General features: G+C 36.7%; 1 protein-coding gene across 1 annotated transcript in view; it reads right to left on the bottom strand.

Moving 5' to 3' along the window:
• Positions 1-23174, bottom strand: part of CFAP99 (cilia and flagella associated protein 99) — a 62669-nt gene that overhangs the window by 36356 nt on the left and 3139 nt on the right. The window contains exons 2-5 of the mRNA XM_019473681.1: positions 14024-14168; positions 11497-11591; positions 5000-5112; positions 2400-2574 (exon numbers count right to left, since the gene is read on the bottom strand). Of these exons, the coding sequence (XP_019329226.1) occupies positions 2400-2574; positions 5000-5112; positions 11497-11591; positions 14024-14168 (528 nt within the window). The remainder of the gene's footprint in view (positions 1-2399; positions 2575-4999; positions 5113-11496; positions 11592-14023; positions 14169-23174) is intronic.

Raw genomic sequence — 23174 nt, forward strand, 5'->3', positions numbered from 1 at the left:
TCAAGGTCAGGTTGGACGGGGCTCTGAGCAACCTGATCTAGTTGAAGATGTCCCTGCCCATGGCAGGGGGGTTGGACTAGATGACCTTTAGAGGTCCCTTCCAACCCAAACTATTCTACGATTCTAACTCCACTCATGAAGCACAGCTGAAATAATATGGAAAGTGTCTAAAAATTACACTAAATTTGGCTGAATGGTGTTACAATAACATCTCAGTGTGGCCTTTTTATTTTTTTACATTATTGGTTTACAAAAAATCTAAAAATAAAATAATTGCATAATCTTACTATACTAGTACAATGTTGATAGTAAAAGAATGGATTTTATTTGTAACTCAAGGCCAAGATATCCAAGGAAGTTAAATGTGTCCAAATCATTTTGCATGTTATCAGGCTTAAGCACCTGTCTCCATTTGTTTCCTTTGCAAACTTCAAGCTAAAGCACTCATTTTTCTTTGTAGAATTGTATTTACGAATGTGTGTTTGCACATGTGCATCTCCAGTCCTCTCCTGTGAAGGAAGCATGTGTTCAGTGTACCGGACAGCAGTACTATCCCAGCTCCTGAACTCCATGTATGTGATACATCTCATCTTACTTTGCGTTTTATCTCTACTATAGAACATAATGCAACCTAGCAGAAAGAAATACCTAAAATAATAATCCTATTAATCAGAACGAACTAATTTCACCATAGGGATGCAATAACTTATCAGTAGTCATTGCTCAAAATCCAGACGCCTCCGTATGAATTCATACAGCTGTTTCAAAGTCGAGCAGTAACTACGTCTGTAGTTATTGTGACTGCAATAGTCCCTGCTAATATGCCACATGACAAGTTCTTTGACAGATGCATGAGAACCATGAGAAAAAATGGATATCTCATAAAAGTAACAACTTCTTTGTGAGAAAATGGATGAGAACATTTTTGCAGCAGATTATGGGATGTAATCTGGAAGAGCTTTATTTCTGTGCATTCCTCTCAATGACATACAACTCTCCACCATACAGTAGCCAAAACTATGGCCTGCTCTCCCTTTACTAACTCTTTTCTTGCCATCTGGGCTATCTTTTCAGCCTGTTCATTTCAGCATCTAAAATCGTGATACTGGCAACAATATGGCAAATTAAAGTGAAGCTTAATTTGCTGAGATAGGTACAGAAATGAGCACAACATATGTCACTACTACGCTAATGGTTTTAGATTCACACAAGCTTTTAAATTTGCAGACTTGGCCAGAATGTAAACCAAATCTAGTATAATCCTAAGAACACAAATGAACTTCAGTAAATGCATCTGCATTGAAGCAAATTTATTCTAAGAGGGGCTGCACAGCATAAAGGTACTGAAATCACAGCAATATGACTCATTCCTATACTGATTAAGTAGTTATTAAATGCAGTTTTTCAGAGCCTGGTATTAAGCTGTTTCAATGCAAAATTCCATTAACTGTATAACACACTACCATTAAATTGCTCTGCCATCCTAAGACGTAAATGGTTTCTAAGACCATTCAACACATGTATTATTTAAAACCTGAAGTGCTAATACAAGGTGGCAAATAATGCCCAAAACTATGACTTTGAAGCTCACTTCCCGCTGCATAAAATATAGACGATTTTGGAGTCTTTATTAAGTTAGTCATAGCAGCTTGATCCCAAATCCTGTTTGCCTTACCCCAGTGAGCTAACTTAAAACCAATTGCGTGTCTCTGATATGTACCAGTGTAACTGAATCACAATCTTAGACAATGAGTAAAATAAAAGCTTAACATTTCAAACATAAATCTAGTCTCATTTATACGTGAGCAATACACTTGAACTGAAAAACCTTATTTTTAGAGATTCAATATTAATACAAATAGAAAGGAATAAAATTCCACCCTCAAGGAGGAGCTGCAAACCTAGAGTCCATCTCACCTTCAGTGAAATTGCTTTGCCATTTATTTTAATGAGAGTTCATCTACAAAAAATCTAAGTTTATAAAAAATTTTCATTTGAATGTTCTTTTCTTATCTGCTTCAGTGCATTATCCAAAGCAAACATCTTACAAATCCAAGGACTACCAGAAACACTTTTATCAATGCTGTCACCAATTTGTACCCATTGTATAGTTCTACCTCCAAAAGTCACAAAACAACTACAGGAACCAACCTTTTCCCTTTCCTTTGTTTGGCTTACAATTTACTTACACAATATTCACTGAAATGAAAATAATTAGTTTGGGTTTTTTTAGAAATCTGACCTTGAATAACACAGAATATTACAAAAATCCTTGTTGATCTGTCAAAGGTTGTAGATTTTCTACAATTATTTTTAAAGAGTCTATTAACTCCCCTACCAATATTTTGTGCACAAGCATACATAAAACTTAGTACCTCTCAAAGCATAAAAAAACTCACAGGTGGCCTTTTTTCCAGTAGCGGTATTGGCAGAGGTATAGGAATGGCACGTGGTTTGGGTACAGTCAAATTAAATTCCTTTGGCTGAGTGACCGTCGAACTCTTGACCATGGTAGTACGATTACTTAATGTATCTGTGAGCTGTTCAATCAGTTGCTGTACTTTTGGCTGCCATCTTCAAATAAAAACAGATTTTTCAATTTTATTTCATTTTTTTCTTTCATACAAACTTACATACAGTATATGAGGTTGGCATTGGTGCAAATTCTGTAATGCTTTCAGCCATTGAATTTTAATAAAATTGACCTATGAATTTGTAGTCATGATTTAGTTTAGATAGAATATCTCTTGATAGATGCTAGTCCATTCAGACTACTAGTGGTGAAATAGCCACAGTTTTTACTGAATAAGCAACGATGTCACCAGTTCGTTTCGCAGCAGGACCAGACTATGAATCAGAAAGGCAGCTGTCATAAGCTAAGTACACACTTAACATACTTAGATGAAGAGACTATGCACAAACAGTGGTCTGAGTATTGCCACTTTTACCAACTGACAGAGCACACATAAATCAATCTCATAGCACAGGCAGTTCTAATAAAAAAATAGAAAGATGTAAGGAGTTTGGTGAATTAGCAAACGAACCCTCAGTGAACCCTGTGGGGCAGTCAAGATGATTTTGATTTCTCTGTGTTTGTGATTTTGGCTTGTATGAAGTTTCAGACTTCTTCCAAGGAATGACAGGAAGGTGTGGAATTCAAGGTAAGACACAAGCAAGTTCTCACAGGGCTAATTATGGTGACAGCTTCATGTCAGTTATTCCTCCTCTATATGTGTTCTATCTTTAAGTATTACACATGCAATGGAGCTTTCCCACAACTCAAAAAGCAGCTGACAATGCAAATTTACAGTAACTTGTTTATGTGACTGTTACCTTAGCTAGTACTGTCATTATGGGATGAGGCTTGCAAGTAACTTCTGCAAGTAATGCAGCTCTATTAAAATAAATAGGACTCTTTATATTAACCTCATTGACATTAGAAAGAGGAATACAAAGACATAAAACTGATTAAACTGATCAATGCATCCTCAGCCCCTTGAAGGGAATTTCAAACCCAGTAACCAAATATGATCTTTAACATTCTGTACAATTTTTATTTACTACTTCTAGGCAAAACACGTTTGTTACATTGAATGTAACTGACTGTGAAGGACAGCTCCAATAAGCTTAGTGTTAATGAAACAAGCAATAGATTAAGAGCATCTGCCTGCCTGCATATGTACATATAAGAAGTGTGTGGATATAGAATCATAGAATAACTCAAGTTGGAAGGGACCCAGATCATCGAGTCCAACTCCCTGCTCCTTGCAGGACCAGCTAAAACTGTGTGTATATCTGTACATCTCTATGTATCTTTATGCTATTGTAAGCATACGTTATAATTAGAATTACTACACTGGAATATATTGAGTCAAATTCTGACTTCAAATATATCCCTATAACTCAAGGGAAGGGACCCAGATCATCGAGTCCAACTCCCTGCTCCTTGCAGGACCAGCTAAAACTGTGTGTATATCTGTACATCTCTATGTATCTTTATGCTATTGTAAGCATACGTTATAATTAGAATTACTACACTGGAATATATTGAGTCAAATTCTGACTTCAAATATATCCCTGCAGCTCCTGTAGAACTCAGTGGAATATGGAGTATTGCAAGCCAAATCTAGACTATACATTTGCTAATTTGGCATAATCTACATAGTATGAAAGGATTAATTCTACTGACTTTGATATGACAGAACGAGATGCAAACTCTTTTTCAGCTGACATTGTTTGTAACATATTTTTGTCTAACAGTGTTTGCCATCATCTGGGTTAATCTATACTGCGGCAAGGACGATGTGTGATTGCAGCCACATTGGTGTACCAATGCTAGCTCTAATTTATCTGTCCTGGGTAAAAAAGAGAGTGAAAAAGTGACACAATAGGCTGCAGAGCCACTGTTTCTCCACATGAAAGTGTTCCAGTTTGGCAAGGGTACTCATGCTACTGTATCACCACCTAACCAATGTGTGGACACACCTGGCACCTCAGAGCATTTAAACTGTTAAATGGTGCTGCAATTGTGTAAAGAAATGATAATTTTTAAAGACTTGTTTACATGCTTATCTGATTTGCTCAGAAGGGATTTTATGACCATTGGCATAAACAAGTCTGTGTATAAAGCCAAACTCGGGGAAGTCAAACATCTTTTTTCAAATGCTTAATGTCATACAGATGTTTAAGTGACTTATGAGGCACGAGTCTACCTCTGTAAGATAATTTGAACCTTCTATTTTTTTTTTTTTTCAGAGTATGATGTTTGATCTATTCAGGGGTACTGAGAAACAAATGTACAACAGCTGTGAAAGGACTTTTCTATGAGAGAACCTTGCCTCTGGGTAAGTAAAAGGGATTACTATAGTCTCATGAAGACAAGAAGGGTTCTGAGTGACTTCAATAGGAGAAACACTTTAACAGCAAATGGAACTTTCAGGGGGAGCTTTCCCCAGCATTTAAACTTTGAGGTGGTGACGGCTACTTAAGTACTGCTTACCTTAGTAGTGGATCAATCCAGTTCTCTTTTACATACAGTGAATCGTAGAACTGACTCCATTCATCTTTTATCCATGTGTTCAAATACAAGGCATTGAAGAAGAATCTAAGAAACTAATAATAAGTGATTTTTTAAAAATATGAATACTGAAGTAATGGTGTATATAAGACTACAAAAAGATAGTTGCTTTTACTACAAACACTGCTGAAGAACTTGCCCTGTATTTATAATCATAGGTGGTCAATATTTGTAGGTTCTTCTTAGTTCTGTTAGAGCAGCCCCATGTCTTTCAGCCCTATTTTGTGAAACACTAATAGGTACTAAAATAGTTTTAGTGGCCTAACAAAAATCTAGACTACAACATGAGGATGTGTTGATGCATCTTTAATTTGCTTCAAACATTGTGAAACAAAAGTTTTTATTCAAAATTGAAGTAATTACTACTGCAATACACTGATTTTAGTATAATTATACATTAGAGTTTCAGAGTCTAATATACCCACAGTCAACTCCTGATTATCTATAGCTAGATGATTCGTGGTGCCCAGAAACATCCCAGGCCTGGCACTGCACCTGAATTAACATAAGTTCCTTTCAGCTCCCTGGGAACCGGGCAGGGAGAACTGCTGAGAACTATAGTAACTGCTATACAATATAGTTTCTTCTTTTATTGAAATATAATTAATTGGCATATTCCCATTAAATAGAAGACTGAAATTTGGCACACTTACACATTGTAGGGCTCTACATGCTGGAGAAATAGCAACTAACATTTGAACTTTTGTTTCCCACTGGAGTTCACCAGAAGGTCAAGAGCCTTTCTTTAAAACTTGAACTGCTCAAATGGCCTTTTGAAACAGACTCTTGAAAAATGGCACTCAAATTCAGTGTGTATCATTTACAGCAATATAAATTCCAAACTTGCATCTGAACTTTTTCATTAAAATTCTTGGAAATGAAAGTACCAGCAAGTATCATGCTGAAATAATCCCAATAATAGGAAAAAAAGCACACTAAATAATATTGACATTATGAGACATACTGGAAGGCAGTGTACAGTCACTTGAGAAGCTTCTAATGGAGACTGGAGGTGCTGGAGGACTACCAAGGAGCTTCTTAATTCACATGTGGTGCCAGGCCCAAGGTGGCTCAGAACTTTGTGAATAATTCAGCTATAAACCGTTCAGATTTGACTCAAGGTGTTTGCTGCAGATGTTCAACAGATGTAGAAAGCCTGCTACTTGAAATCTATAGTCTTGATGTGACCATTTCCAAGGAATTAACGTGTAAATTTAGTCTTGTTTTCATCTATTGTGCTTTTGGTAGAGTCAAAAGACTGATCAACAACTGAAGGACTAAATGAATCCCCTTGGATTCCCATTCTTGTCTAGAAACTACTGCTCTTCCCCAAAACTGCAGATGCTGGCATATCAACACACCATCCAAAAGAAGGTGTTTCATCCCTAAAAGCATGACTATAAACTAAGTGTTGAATTGTGAAGAAATTGGTTTTTTGGTGCTTCCAGATTCCGTGGAGTTTGTTAAGTATATGGTAAGGGATGCATTTCATCCCATTGGTCTAGAAACTTCATTCTCCTTATGGAGGATCTTTCTCTATAGCGCATGCATGTTGGATTACATTTTTCACCTAACATAGCAATTTGTACTTATGCAATGTATGTATAAAATGCTAGAAGACTAGACAGAGTTCATACTCTCCAACAGAACTGATGCACTGTATATACACTACTTCTACCAGTTATCGTAACAAAATTTTACATCCAGGTATCCCAGCTGATACCCAGAGAACATGTCCCCTGCCAAAGTACTCTTCTTACCTTATGGAAGGCCCTGACTATACACAAAGTTTATAAAAAATGTGCTTTTAAACCCGTGTAAGCAAGTGTGTATACAGGGGTGGATTGAACATGAGCCGATATACTTAAAATGAGGCAGACCCTGAGGGGTAAAGCTAGTTTCAAATTTCTAGGTATTCAGAGAGCTCACAGAAGAAGCTGATGTAGAAATACTGCAGGTGGTGATTTGTAAATCCTCCAGTTTTCTTTCACTAGCTTTCATCAAGCTGAACTCCTCCCTCTCTCTGTCCTCAGTATTCCTCTTTTATAACCTAGACCATCCTCAATTGGTTGTCTACTGCATTGCCACGTGAAACTAAGCCTCTGAACTGTTTTTTCAGCTCTCCCTGAATGATCTTCTCCATCTAGGTCTTCTAAATATTTGCTGTAACTATCTTTTACAAAGTATTTGCAGCTCAACTACCTCTTCAAGGCAGATGAAACTACAATAAAGACACACAGTTAGTGATTTCTAGCTGTTGTATTTAACAGCTGGCTATTACCCCTTGAGGCCTCCTACTGCAACACCAGTTATGTACTGGTTATTAACATTTCACACTTTATTAAGACAAATGAGTAATTATGTGATTGATAAACGCTATGATGTACTCCTGTGAGGTACAGAGAATGGTAACCGTGTCATCAGATATCAATACTGTGATGTATATTTTAGTACTGTTTTAGTCACAGACCCCAGAGAAATGCTACAATAAGGATATGCCCCACTATGCATCATGCTAGAGAAGGCTTTGAATGCAGCCCTGGAAAGGTTATCCAGGCAATGCAGGGATTGCAAATGGCAATGCAGGATTACCAGACATCACTTCTGACCAGAGCATGCCTGGGCCAAAGTCCACAATCTTGATTTTGATAATCCATATCAGAGATGGCGAATGTCAGCAGAGTAAGACCCATGAAGCCATAGCCCATTTCATTTCTTAACAACAGAAACTTTTGCGTTTTGTGAACTGAATTGCTAGGAAAAATCCCTTATATTTCTGTATTGTCTTTGGCCACATGTGACACAGGTGGCAACACCAATATCAGCAGTCATTGCTTTTATAGCAGCAAAACGCAGCTTGAAGTTCTCACAGATTTCTGTTTGGATGTTACCAGTACCTGTCTCCTTAGAGAAGTCACTGGACAGTCATTTTGGTAACAGCATTATTCTGCTTACTCCTCTGTCTTGACTGTTCCAGGAGTTTCATTACTCACAGAGCATGATAACCAAGATTCTTTTCCCTTCTAGAGGTGGTGGAATTACACCAGAAATTAATTGTACCCATTTTTACTATTTTAATGTACTCTGGCTGTAGTAAGACAAGCGTGTATAATTACAGACTGTTTTGTAATGCATTTTTACAGGTGGGCTGAATTAATACCTTGCTCTTGAGAATTTGAACATGCGCTGCTAATATTCTTAATGTATTTTTACACAGTGGGATTGTATGGATTTCTAAAAAGCAAATAAAAAATGGGAAGTTTCCTCATCTGGTATTATCTTTACATCCATGTAATCATTTGCAGAGCTGAAATCCTTATATTCACAACATAAGCTTTTGACTCTTGAGTTAAGGAAGTAACTGCAAGAAACAGCAGGTTCTGTTTCTTCATATAGATCAGCCACTACCCGACAATGATACTATTTTGGCTGTACACACCCACAGCTATTTGCTGTAGTAGCAAATGCAATCAAGGAGGTTCCTGTCCACTCCTCTCTTCTTCTGCTGATTCTTTCCCTCTTACTGTAGTTTAGTTCTTCAGCTATGCAAGCTCAACCACCTGTAGGATTGTACCTCTCAACTGCAGCAGAGAAATGAAGAGGAAGGCAAGAAGCTCTTAAGAAGGCTTTCCTATGAAGAAATTGTAATGGGCAACTCTATTTCGAGGATCCTGAGGTAAAGGTGTAGAGAAAAGTGTCCTAGCATGGTCTCAGGTCCTTCTGCCATTGTCTGACCCAACTTGGACTTTTTTTGCCCCCATGTCCACCATGAGGCTGATCTTGTCCTACTTCTTACTGATCTTGTCCTACTATTCCTACCTCATCATAATAGCAATTACAATACCCAGTTCTTATATAGTGATTTTCCTTTGCAGATCTCAGAAGTTCTTTATAAAGGACTTCAGTGCTGTTAGAAGCAATCAGAACATGAAACATAACAAAACAGGTTCTTGAATGCTAGAAAGAAAACACTAGTTATTTTCCTTTTTTTAACAAGGCAATTATGAAATTATAAAGCTGTTTACTTCAAATTTTTATTTCAACAGTGTATTTTCTCTAGCATGCAAACCCTTAAATTTTAGAACAAATATTAAAGAATAACATGTATGAATAATAGAACAGAAAAATAGGCTTGAGCTAGCAATGCATAGCTAAGTTCTTAGAAGAAAAATCACACAAGTTACAATTTTTTTTTTTCCTATGGTTCTGTAATTATACAACCATAAAGAACTTTTGCATGTATTCTTAATATTACAGAATGAGATCTTATGATTTTCTGTTCAAGCAGATGAACAAGTGTTAGTGAGGTAGCATTATTATTCTGCCTGGATATTCTGCCTAAATGAAAATATTTGAACATGCATCAATCATAGGAAAACACTGTGACTTTTATTTGAATGGATTCCGTCATGCAGTCCTTTAAGAGAAAGGTCTACTCACACAAGTTGATCTTATTCAACTGAATAGTCCATTTAATTTCATGAAGACTACTCATTTGAGTAAGGTTTATCTGCATGATTAAGAAAATCCCATTCAGCCTGTGATGTGCAGAAGAATTTATTTTTTAATTAAAGTAAATCTATTCTAAGTAAATATATATGAATAATTTTTCTGCATCTCAGCTGAACTCAGAGGCAATAGTCATCAGGCAAAATCTACAGGCCAGCATCCTGAAGGAGAATCCCAAATTTCTGACAACTTCTGTTGCTAAGGCTGCAGATCTGCCTTCTGCTGTTTTTGTCTCTGTTGCTGGGGGGACGAAATGCTGCTTCTAAATCTTCTGCTGCAGGTGCATTAATATAATCTAGCATCACTTTGGAGACAAAGAACCTCTTCTAATGCAAGAGAAGAAAACCTAGGCGCCATGGTGATGAGGATTTGATAAGATACTTAAGCAAACAAAGTTACATCTACAGGAAAAAAGCAGCAGGTGCAGACCATTGCATAATGCAGCACTTCCCTATTAGAAGAGAGTTATTCCAGACAAGGAAGGAGAAATTATCTGAAATAGAATATCAGGGCACTGATACTTAAGCCATATAAAGCTAGGTGAATGGAATCAACAAGAGATAACTGGCATGAAGTGGGAAAATTGTGTTGCTAGCTGAACGAGCTCAAGATGCATCCAATCCAGTGGCTTGTGGCTAAGATGTTTACCAAAGAAGGGGCTGGGAGAGCACTGTAGACAGAGTGATTTGTCTGTCTATCAGATTATGATAAGTCTTCCAGCCACTTCTCTGTTCTTTCTAACAGTTAGTGAAATATATCATTTTTGTCTCTGAATGGAATTAATAAATAACGATTCCATAGTAAGCCCACCAAAACGAAGTGAATAGAGTGTTTCTAAAAATGTCATGCAGACAACCTAACCTACTCCCTCCCCACCTATTACAAGGCAACTATACTCATTAAAGAGACACTGGCATCCACATGAACATTCAAAGTAATCAGTATAAGGATAAACCTCAGCCTTTTGAGTATTAATTACTAAAATTTGCCTATCTCTTGAATTCCACATTTGTTACTCAAACGCTGTGTTTGGACTGTGCTTTGAAACATCTGGATGATCAAAGTTTACATATGCTGTGTCATCAGTAATTTAATTTTTAGCCTATTTACCTAAGAAAAGAGGGCTTACGAGAAAGCATTGCCCCTCAGTTTATCCCTCTCCCCCTCTTTACAACATAGCTTTTAAGATAATCAGCACTTTCAACCATTATGAAAGAGAAGCAGATGGAATTTATATTTCTACAAATTTCATGAAAATTAGCAAACAAGTAGTGGAGCAAAACCACTGCAACTGCAGAGAGGAAAAGGCAGGCAGAACTTTGTTGTCATGCTTTCTATTTGGCAGCAATGGTTTGGTCAATTGCATGTATGTTGTAACGGGGTAATTGATACATACATAGCTCCAAATGAGCAATTGTTTTTTGGGAAGGAGAAAAAATGATGGAAGGACAATAGGCTTGGTAATCAAAGTGGTAGTGGGTTGTTCAGGTAAAAAAGAACACTAATTAGCAGGAACTGCAAGTTTCAATAGATTCATTGCATATGGAAAAAACTTCTCCTGCCTAAAGTCAAAGAAAGAATGTGAGCAGAGCCAAAAGTGAGTATGCAAGTTAGAGGGACAACTGTAAATCACATGAACTGTAAATCTTGTGATTATTCTGCCTTCTCAGATTATATAAAATACATCTTAACTTGATCTTTGACTGAATATGAGATAGTCGCTGCGTAAGTATAGAAATTGAAGATTTTTGTGATAACAAAATAGTAATTTAATTTCTGAATTTAAACAGAAAATAACACTAATTTCTCAATTTAAATTATCCTGAAAGTTGAGAAAAGTAATCTGATTAATCAAACACAATTAAGAGATCATTAATTATTTTTTAAAAAATGTTTTGTACTTTCATTACCTTTTGCATTTTTGCAGTGTCCAGAGATTTCACAATTCTGCTGAAGTGCTGCAGACCGAGCTCTTCTAGTTGAAAAGTAGCCAGATAACAAATAACTATCAAAAGATACATACATTTAAAATGCAGCAGGAAAGTCTAATAAGCCTATATCCTATACTCAGCATAGTCTGGGATTTAGACTGTTACTTTAATTTTAAATAGCCTTCAATATCGTTTATCTAACTGGGCAATATAATGCTTGACAATGACAAATTGTAATACAAAGTTATAATATGTTAACCCTATGTTCATTATTAGCATTGTGACTTTATGCTATGGTTCATATAAATTAGTTATCTCTTTCGTGAGTCAGATCCAAGTTAGTGCAAATCTACACAATTTTATGGAAATTCTAACAATCGAGGATCTGGCCACTTACACAAAAAATGTAAAACAACTGTAGCTCTCTGAAGTAATTCATAGAGGTCCTTTTGATACCTGCAAATATCTGTTTGCAAAACAGAGAGATCTACCACAGCAGCATTTGGAATCCTGTAAGGCCAAAGGTAAGATCTTGCCACAATTTCAGTCATTTCATTATGCCAACATCACCACTAAAATAAGCAGCTCTGTCAACCCCTAATTGCTTGTTCCCATCCCCTCCTTTTACTTCTGGTGTTTCTTCTCTTGGGCAGGTGCAGTCACCCACACAGCCAAGTTAAAACAGATTGTGAATTTTAACCTGAAGCACTTTCTTGATCGGTTCACTAGATGGCTGCTAAACACAAGTTCTAACTCAAGAGAAGATACGACATAGGGGTGAGAATGAGTGGCCAGTGATGAGAAAAAGGGCGGCCTTATACAACAAATATCTGCATATCTGATTCTTGCACCCCCTCTGGCAAGTATGCGGTTCGATACAGGAAGAGGCACTGTCAGTGCTGTGAGATTTTTGCAGACCTGTAAAGTTCATGAACTCCTGTATTAACTTTCATTTGACCATATTCACTTTGATCAATCAGGCTTCACTTGCACTGCAGTATTTTAGCTGCCACCAAACAGTAATGATAAAATCAGTAAATTCTGACCAATGCGCTGCAGCCAACTCAGTGTATCGTTAGGCTTCAGCCTTGTGCTTTAGCATAACGACATATTTAAGCAGTCTTAGTAGAATATACATTTATCTCCTACAAGCTTTATTAAATTCAAATCTGCTCACACATAGCAACAGCCTTTATAAGCAGCTCTGATCATTTAAGTGTCAATGCAGCTTGGCAAAGGGAATCACAAGCAGCTTAAAAAAATGTAAGCCAATGACCTTAGACTCCCAACTTGTTGATAAAGGAAAATTTTCCGGGCCTACCCTCTGCCTATGATTAATGGAGGCTTTTGAGTGGACCAGTCCTGACAATCCAATTATAGCAACACTCAGCTTAAAGGTATAATTTATGTGCCCCAGACACTGAAAAACATGGCTTTGGAGAAATGGAGACAATGAAGCATTACCATTTAGAATAAACTCAATATACTATTAATTTCATCCTTGATAGTTTAGGTTCCCTTTTGTTTGTTATTTGATTTAGATTTCTATACCTTTCCAGAGTGTGACAGAAGCAACCAGAATTGCCATAAAAATTTAATAGCTTTTAAAACTTAAAATGTAGATATACTTATATTAGATATGTTTTTTGTATTTTTCAACCACTTTGAATTAAATTGACTGGACTTTTCAAAGTACCCACAAAGCTTCAGAACATATCTGACTTAAAGAACCAATGCCAGTGCAATTTGTGATTCCAACTTATTTAGGGACTTAATAAATCAACCTCAGTATATGTGTATTAAATGCATAGCATAAAAATATTTTTTAAATTACTTTTTAATGTACTTCTCAGTGCCTGAAATAACTTTGGGAGTAGTAACTACTCTGATTAACTAGCTCACACTATCAGATATAGTTGTATTGTAACTGATTCTAACCAAGTAACTAATAAAAGGAAAATAAATGACCTCACTCATGGAGACAGACAGAAGTCTGTTTATGTCATTGTGATGGTCAGTAACGAAGAAACCCATGCATGGGTAGAAACAATCATGTCTTCATACTGTGAGACATGCTGTGTTCCTCAGCATACAGAGCTTTGTTATACAATTTCATATCTGAATGGCAAAGGTGCTAGGTTGCATAGAAGAGAATAAAGGGAAATCACTGAAGAACATTTTTTAAAGTGACGGTTAAACTTCCAGGATACTTCTTCCAGTCACCGATGCTATTTTCCATCTGCATGTTACTTAATCTGCAGGCATATTCTGCAGAATTTTCTTAAGTTAAAATTCCAGTTAACACCTGTGAGAGTCCAGACTAAATAACAATTTCAGGATTTAGGCTTTACATCGTAAGGCCATTGGAAAAGGTCCTGTATTTCATACTGCACTGGGCACAATGACAATGCTTCAAATGTAATATGATAATAACACTTAACGTTAGTAAAATAATATTTTTTAAAATTTTATGGTAAACATATTTGGTGTTTCAAAGAAAACTTACCTATATAGAGATTACGCTCAGAAATCAGGCAGTATCTCCCATCCCGAACAAAAAAGGCATTGACTACTACATCCAATAAGGATTTATATTCTATGCATCCAGCTAGTGTATCCAACACAAATTTTTCTTCTGTCACATTAAAAGTCTATAGAGATACAAAATTAATAATGATTAATGTATTCTGGAAAGAAAATATTAGTTGTGTACAAAAAGAAGTACAATCATTTTGAAGTAATTGGAAAACATGAATAATGAACAGCAGTGCCTTTGGTAGGGCTGACGTGCCTCTAATACTATCAAATATGGGCAGTCCTAACAAATTAGTGGCCCTTGTTAAGTAAAATGTAACCTTCCCCAATGTTAAACTTTCAGTTTATCTGCTGACATATGCATTTGGTGAAAAGGCCTTGATATGAGAATGTCAACAGTTCATGCAAAGAAAATGTGAAGTCTCTGAGCAATGAGCAATGATTAACTTAGTCAACAGTATGAGAAAGTTTCAGTAAGAGTTTGCTTTTCCCGTAGGAAACCTGTTCTTTGTAGGTGAAGTCTGTGCTACTTGGGGAGACTAAATCGAGGGGAGAAGCTGGACAGGGATTATGGAAAAGACTCTTAACTGCTACTGTAACCTAATATTGGAGAAGATGACTGTTTTAAACTAAACCTGTGAGTGCCAGGATTCTTGTTAATGCAGACTGTGTGTTTCTTATCCAGCTGTGCTCTCGGTCACTCGCAATGTTCATGCAATACCATAAGAGAACAGAAAAAGGAGGGTCAGATGCCCACTGCATGCCATTTGGATCCTACCTCATAATTCCTTTAAAAAGTCTGAATGCTCCTGAACTTTACAGAGAGTTTCACTCATAATAAATTACCTATGGAATATCTGTTATTACATGAGAGAAACTTCTAGTGTGAACCACCTTTAAAACATTGCAATAAAATCTGAGGCCCAGAACAGTTTGTTATTACATAAACTGAGAAAGGACAGCCACACTATGACAAAATGACAAACAAAAATGATTCTTTGACTTAAGGAGGTTAGCCAAGAAGCCAAGAAAAAAGCTAAGTGGATCTTCTGAAAACATGTAGTCCACATCTGATACATGATCTCTCCCACAGCTCTGAGATGTGGGAACAATTGAACTGCAATAATATATCAGATCAGAGGTTCACCTTGCCTAGTAGGCTATCTGCTAGCATCTTGGTCGCTTTATTTCCCTAATGTGATTCATTTCTAGTTTAAAAGTATTATTAGAGGCTGCTGGAAGGAACTATGTGAGTCTTCTGATGCATGACACTATATAGGGCTTTGAGCAAATACAAGGCAAAACTTCAAAATTACAGTTCTAATTTTTAAATGTAAAAAATGATGCAGAAGCGTTCCAAGTGTATTTTCTCAGGGTGTCATTCAGAATAAGCATAATTCTTTTTTTACTTACTCCTGCTCAAAAGCCAGGTTTCATTTCTTCCAATTTGTGCATCATCACTAGAAAAAAATAGTGCCTCCATATAATTGCCTCCATATACATATATATTTATCTATGCGCATACACACACACACGTGCAGGCAAAATGACACCTACATACATCCTTGTAATTTCTTTACTGCCATTGGGATTACACTAATACATCTGACTACCTCTCTAGCAGAACTGTAATAGACAATATTACTAATCATGCACGTACAGAAACAGAATCAAGCTCAGTTTGTGTTTTTTAGGTCCTTAAGGCTAATAATAGTTAAAATGATAGAAAAGCTTTATTTCATTTAGATATGACTCTGAATATATTCTGTGACCCAGATATGTTGGGTAAGGAGAAACAGAGTGTAACCAAACTAATCATTACATGGAGACATGGAAGCTTCACAAAGTCTGCTGGGCAGCACTAGAGTCTGAGTGCGAATAAGCAGGATATCACCTACATTCTTAATCAGGGCTCTAGAGAAAGAAGAACCAACAGGTTGTGGTTGAGATGGGAGAAAGATAAAGGGGAATGCCTTTGGGAAAATGGAGCCAACTAGTGTGAGGTGGCAAAGGAGGAGCACAGAGAAAGGAGTGAAAAGGAAGGTAAGGGAAAACAGGAGATACAGAAGGGCTTAGATGGAGGATGGACACAAATGGAAGAGCAGAGGAAAGAGACTGAACATATCTGAAAATATGCAAAAAAATTAATTTGCTGGGAAGCATGGACTCCATCTTGCTAAGCACTGAGAATTCTTGTGAGGCACAGAGTCCATTCCAAATATACCTTTTCTGGATGAAGATTTATGGAAGCTCTTTCATAAAACTGACAAAGAAAATCCAGAAGTCTAACCCCCCCCGAAATGTTCAAATATATATCCCATATTTGATACGAGATATCTGAGAATTCACCACAAAAGGCAAAAGCAAACCTAAATACCTGAATGGCAAAGTGAGAAAGGATGACATAGTTCCAGTAAATGTAGGATTGTGATATTTTGAATCTAAAACAATTGGTCCCCTTGAACAAATGCTGTTGTTCATGAACAGGTCAATCTGCAGGCAACAGTAGCTCTGATGATAAACAGAAAGTCCATAGTAAAACTGGACAAGCCCATTAGAAACAAGCCCAACAAAACCTCACAACTCTCTCTGCTAGAAAACTAGAATATACATTGTTTCCAAGATCTTTATTTGATTAGAATCTTCGCATTCACCTTCTGAGTACTTTGCTATATCACACATGTATAAAGTGCTACAACAAACCAGTGCTTTTCAAATGTACTTTGGAGAGATGATCAAAAGTAGACAAACAGGTAACAACAAGATGACACCAGTGCCCAAATCGTATCTCCTATACAGTTCAGACTACAGCATAAAAATGCAATTGCATATTTACATTTATTCTACTTCTTTTACTGTTCTGAGTTAACAAGTCAGTCAGAAGTTAGTTGTTAGGACAAATGCAGAAATAAGTGCTTACTCTTGCTTACTCCTTGAGCAAGAAAGTACATAACCACTACATGGCCTCGAGCTAAGCAACAAGGTGACAGGAGGTGCAGCCTGGGGACAACTGTGCCCCAGAACATCAGTACTGGTTGGTAATTCTGTGGACCACAGGCCAAAAAGTCTTGTCATGAAATATTATCAACTGAATCTGCTTTCAATTACGAATGGTACTAAGTGTTCTGTTTCTATATATAAAAATTGAGAATAGTTAAGCAGCCTGCAGGTGTGTCATCTAAGGAACTGATCTCATCAGAACTCATAATAAACTAAACAAGACTGGGCAGGATCAGTACTTGGACAAGAAATCTCAAAGGTGAGCCAGTTGTTGGTTAAGCCCTGCTGATAATCTAGTGAATCAAAATCCGAGCCAATGCTTTGAAACAGTTAGGATACTCCCTGCATAGAAAGTGCATTGTGTCCTCAAAAAATTTCATCAAGGATATTTACAGTTTATCTGTATATCTGAAATCATAATTGCTTTGGGAAAGTAGCATGTTGGGTAGGTGTCACTTCTAGCACTAAATCCTAAGTGCATTCTTTCTGTGTGGTTTTATGTTGCACTTCATGTCAGTGGGATGTATTTCAGAAGTGGGTCAAATGATCCTGAAACAGTACAATAAGATGACAGATTGTACATTTATAGCACCTTTTGTATGAGGTTCTCAAAACACTTTACTAACATTAATTGTGTTTAATGAGATTCCTTTTGGCTAATACTATTTTGCAAATGTGGGAACTACGGTATGGAGCAGATAAGAGATTTGCCCCAGGCAACACACTAAGTCATTGGCGGCAACAAGAAAAGAATTAATAAACGCTAATTTGTGAGCCTTTGTTCTGTCCATCAGACCATCTTCTCACCTTTTCAAGTATACTTTACCCCATATATTTCTCTGAAAAACTAGCAGTTAGCTATGTTTGCAAGTATGTTGTATGAGTCCTTCAGGGTGAGGAAGGCCAGATAATTTACAGGTGAAAGTAACACATTCAGCTATCATCTTCTGTTGCACCGAATATTGAAGTTTATCAGAAGACAAAATAGATCTTGAACAATATGCCTATTCTATGCTCAGGAAACAACATCTCTACCTCTAATGTTACAGCTTATTGGGTTTTGTTTTGTTGTGTAAAGCATAGTAAGTTTACGGTAGATGAATACTGGATGATCCTATATTTTTAATGTTTGGAAGCCTATATATTACTGTGTTGACCAATGGCTGCACTGGATATAAGTAAAATACAGTTATATGTGTTCACAATGTCATTCCCATACAAATATCTGGAAGTGTTCTCTCTGTGGTGTTGAATTTCAGCTTTTTCTGATTCCCAAGTGTTTAAGTTGTAAAAGAATGATCCTGTCTGAAATTATCCTGAATGATCCTGTGAAAAAGATGTGACTCATGTCTGAATATGTGCTGATTGGCATTATCTCCCCCTTCTGAGAAATCCTTGATGCCCTTAGCTTGCTTCCATGGACGTATTTTCCTTGCTCCCTGACACTTAGCTGCACCTGGGAAACAGTCAAGTTTCTTCAAGGGGAGAAGAGACTGTGTAAGAAAGCTTAAGTATAGGACTTTGTACACAAACAACTTTCCACATGAGTTAGTGCAAGAAATAGCATGAATTAAATGGAGAAGTATCTGCAAAAAGCAAGCTTTGCCGCCATGGGTGTATGGTAATAAGGATGGTTACAATGAGATCTGTTTAAGGGCCAGAGAGATCAGAAAAGCATGGGTAAGGAGAGAAAGAAAAGGTCTCCTTTCTGGAGAGAAGGAAGGAAAGGAACATCAGCCATGCCCTGTTTGAGACTTCTCAGGATAAGGATTTAGTTTAAGGTGAAACAAACATTTTAGAAAGAAGAAAATATTTGATTAAAAGATAAAATAGCTTTCACCTCCTGAGAGAACTGAGTAATAGTATGTACTGAACTTGTCTACTTTTAGGCAGAATATGCACATTTTGCAGATGCAGTCTGATTAATTTATAGTGCTTCAGATATCAGTGCTAGCCCTCTCCAAGGGTCTAATCAAAATGCTGTGGAAATGAAAGAAAATATTCCTATTGACTTCACTGGGTTTTGAATTAGTCACCAGAACCCAGTCCTCTTTCCCTCTGAAGTCAGTGAAAATGCTTCCAGTAATTTCAATGGGGGAAAAAAACCTTGGGATCTTAGGATATAAGCAGGAGAATGTCCTGCTTCTACTATTTACAGTCTATGTTGCAGTCAGAAGCTAGTATTTTCGTCTTCATGTGATAATGCTGACCATCTTGAAGAGGTACAGTTAACGTTATTTTCCATTGTACTTAATATTAAATCACATAAGCAGGACATTGCAGAAAAATCAGATTCCATCCTTTCCTTAGAAAGATCCTGATCTGCATTCATGTCAGTAACTAATAATACAAATTAGACTTGTATAATTTAGTAGGATTTTTTTCACCACGTATCAAAACGACCTTGCATTACATTATTTTCATATTTAAAACTAATGACTTTTGACATTTGGGGATTTTACTCACAGTTGAGTGGGCATGTGTGAGACACAGCTGAACCAACACAAATGAGAACTATGAAGGGTTACGCCAAATTACACCATGTTCTTGCGAAATGGAAAGCTCATAAACAGGTTCATCTTGCTATCAACATGAGAGGGATAAAGGAGTAAACCAGTGAATTTGGGGTTGCAGTTCTGATTTTACAGAAGTAAGCTTTTCAGTAGATGGGATTTATAAAGTTCAACATGATGGGTCTGATCCTGCAACTCTAATTGAAGCAAATAATTCCACTGAAAATAAAGTGACTTATTTGCATAGAGAAAGGCACAAACATTGCATGGTAACTTCTGTGTTAAAATCTGTCTCTTGTTATCATAGCAAAAGCTTTATTCTGTCACAAGGAAGAAAAAATGCCTGGGATGCTTCAGTTAGGTACAAAACGTAATCTTTTTTTCAAAATGAACAGATACAGTCCATTTCTATAAATGGCCTGATGAAATGATATCCTTCTGTACAATATACACTGGATGAAGGACCACTCTGGATATGGATCATTTTTGGCAGATTTAATTGAAGAATACTTAATAAAAAGAAGGGGGTTTAGTACACAAGGATGAAGATATTATATGGAGGGCATCAGTCTGATGAAAGGAGTATTAAAAAGCATTTAGGAAGTAAACAAGAAGTAGTCTGGCATTTAAATGAAGAACAATAGGAATAGAGATGTAAATTTGAATGGGAATACTAATAATTTAAAGAACTGAAATAGACTTAAAGAATTATTTTAAGTTAATGTGTTATTCAGGTTAATTCAAATTGAATTCTGTTTTAATAGCAACAAGGTCACAGCATCGAAGCAAAAACATTTATTTGCACTTATTTGTTTTTAGGAGGTCTGAGGGACATAATACGATTCTTCGTGATTGAAGGTGAAGGCTTGTTTGTTGCAACTAGGAATTACCCATCATATTACTAACGAACCTATGTTCTTATTGAAAATATCTGCAGTGAAAAACAAGTCCAATATTGTGTTATAAACATCATAACTTATATACAATAAACATGAAGATCGTAAATAACTGAATTACAAGTCAAAGCGTAGTTTTCTTCCTGGAAGAAAATCAAGTCTGATCATTCACTGAGAACAACAAATAATAGAAATTCTTTTTATGATGTAGAATTCACATGTTGCAGAAATAAAATGTATGGAGTGTAACACAGAATCACTAGACTAATTTTGATCATAACATTCTAATTAAAGGAAACCATGTTATTTATCTCCCACTATTCAAGAATTAAAAGTCCTTACCATATTTCATTTGTATTTCTCTAAAAACAGGAGGCTAATAATCAGTGAGTTTCCCTAACTCCACTTGTATATAGAAGCATGAGCTAGGAGTTGGAAGACAGGAACTGAGACTGGAACATGTCTTTCTCTCTTGCTTCCTGAGTGGCCTTGTAGGGATTATGTTCTCTCTTGACACCTTGGTTTTGAACACTATTAACTACCTGACACTCGGCAATTTATTTATACATTTCCATCACACCAAAAGAAGATTCCATCTTTATACATACAGTGGTTCAGGCAGACCTGAACTACTGTCAAAGTATGGTTTACCTCTGCTCTTTATAATTCACTTTCTATTCCTTTAGTACTAATTTTCTGATTCCCTGTTTGTATCTTGAAATACTGAGTGGTTGCAAAGTGCAATAAGTGAAAAAGAAAAATTAATCCCAATGGTTATTGGATATGTTATCTGCTTGATCTACCTCAATTGCAAAAACACAGGGAAAGATGGGTGCTTTTTCAAAGCAGTACACAGGGGTTAGATGTGCGGCCACCCTTACTGTAAATGGACTGTGTAAAGCTCAATCCCACATACAGCTAGAAAAACGTAACTCTTGATAGCAGTATCTAATGCCATAATTTCTCCATAAATAAAGATGGCCAACTACTTATCTCATTTATGCCAATATATGTACAGAGTAATGCTTCTGACTTTGGGCAGTTACTCTGGAATATACTTGGAAGTAGACTGTACACCCAAATGTTTTCCAAACAGATTTCTATCTCAAAGCTTGAGACAAGATTTCCTACAATGAGGGAATGTGTTCAGATGGGAACACTGATATTTAAACGAAATTATAAAGATGCATTAAGAAATAAAAATAATAAGAATAATCAAGAAGTTGCTTCTGCTCCTGTTGAAGTTCACCCTCCCATGCTATTCAAGAGGAACAAGAAGGGGGTGGCTCACGTGGTCTGATACAAGGAACTAATATTTGATAGAAAGTTGTCAAATATTCAGGTTTTTAACTAGCTATTTGGAAATAGTAAGTAGCTGCAAATGCGGGGAAACAGCTAGGGATGTACTTTCAAAGTGGCACACAGGGGTCAAGCAGTGCCTTACAAATTTGGCCTTTTGGTTTTCTTATGAAAATCCACGGACATTTTGCCAAGTGAAAAATATCCATTTGCATGTGTTTTGTGTGAATTTATACCATAGCAGTAAGCTTCCCTGAAGATTCTGTGTGCCCTTACCACGCCCAGCCGAGGGCAAGCAGAGCTCTCGCTATGATACAGGATGAGACTGGGACAAGCCATGCTGGGTCAGTCTGGGAGCTCAAACTGATAGAAGAAAGTATGTCTCGCCTATCTTCTCTGTGACATCTGCCTCTTGTGGGCTTCAGTTTGAAGAGAGAGAGATATTTCTGATTCGATTTAGGTATAGTAGAGACTGGGACTGAATGTGCAAGAACTTTGAAGTGAGCAAAACAAAACCAAAGAGGTGAGCAGGACTTGCTGGACAGTGACAATAGCACTGGAATCAACAACTTGAAGAGATGGAACTGGGTCAGGTTAAATGAAGAGGCCTGGGCAAGTAAATTTGAGGGTGAGTAGAAGAAAGGAGAGGGATAGAAAGATGATAGAGCTTAGAACAGAACCCAATTTATCTTTCTTTTCCACCTACCCAGTATTTGGCTAGCAGACTATTCCAAACCTCTACAGTACAGCCATTTCCTGACCATTGTGAACAGCCAAAGTGTAAAAATTTCTACACAGCCTTTATGAAAGAGCAAAATATACTACTATGATTTCACGCAATCATGTATTTTGCATTTAAATTATTTATCTAACCTTATGTGAAAGTAAAATTAGAGCATCTAGAGATTAAGAACAAAATCTTGAAGAGTTATTACGCAAACCTCTGGATTGTGTCACCTTCGCAGCAGCACAGCAAAACCAACGGAAATGTTGTGTTGGATTTTGAGTAGAATATTCAACAAAGACCGATTCTATACTTAGTAAAAGATCTAATATGGAAATCTACCAGTTACTTTTTGCTATCATTTGTAAAGCAAGTTATTCACAGTGGCTGGTATATTTTCACCCTACGGCTTCGACCCTTTGGATTTTATGCCTCTTTCTTATTTTATATATTCATATTGTAAAGTCCTTCATTTTAACATATTCACTTGCCCACTTTCATTTCTTTTCCTGTGCCTCCCTTCGCCAGACATTTTTACTGCTTTAATTTGCAAGGATTCCCACAAAAATGGTCTTATGCCCCTGGTAGATGGTTGACAGGGATATTTTGATCAAGACAGATTGTGCCTTCCAGACTCACTCCCTTAGGACTAAATCCAACTCCCTTTCATAACATATTCACATTTATCAT

This window comes from Aptenodytes forsteri, unplaced genomic scaffold (genome assembly GCF_000699145.1).
Source record: "Aptenodytes forsteri isolate BGI_AS27 unplaced genomic scaffold, ASM69914v1 Scaffold88, whole genome shotgun sequence".
NCBI classification, from domain to species: domain Eukaryota; kingdom Metazoa; phylum Chordata; class Aves; order Sphenisciformes; family Spheniscidae; genus Aptenodytes; species Aptenodytes forsteri.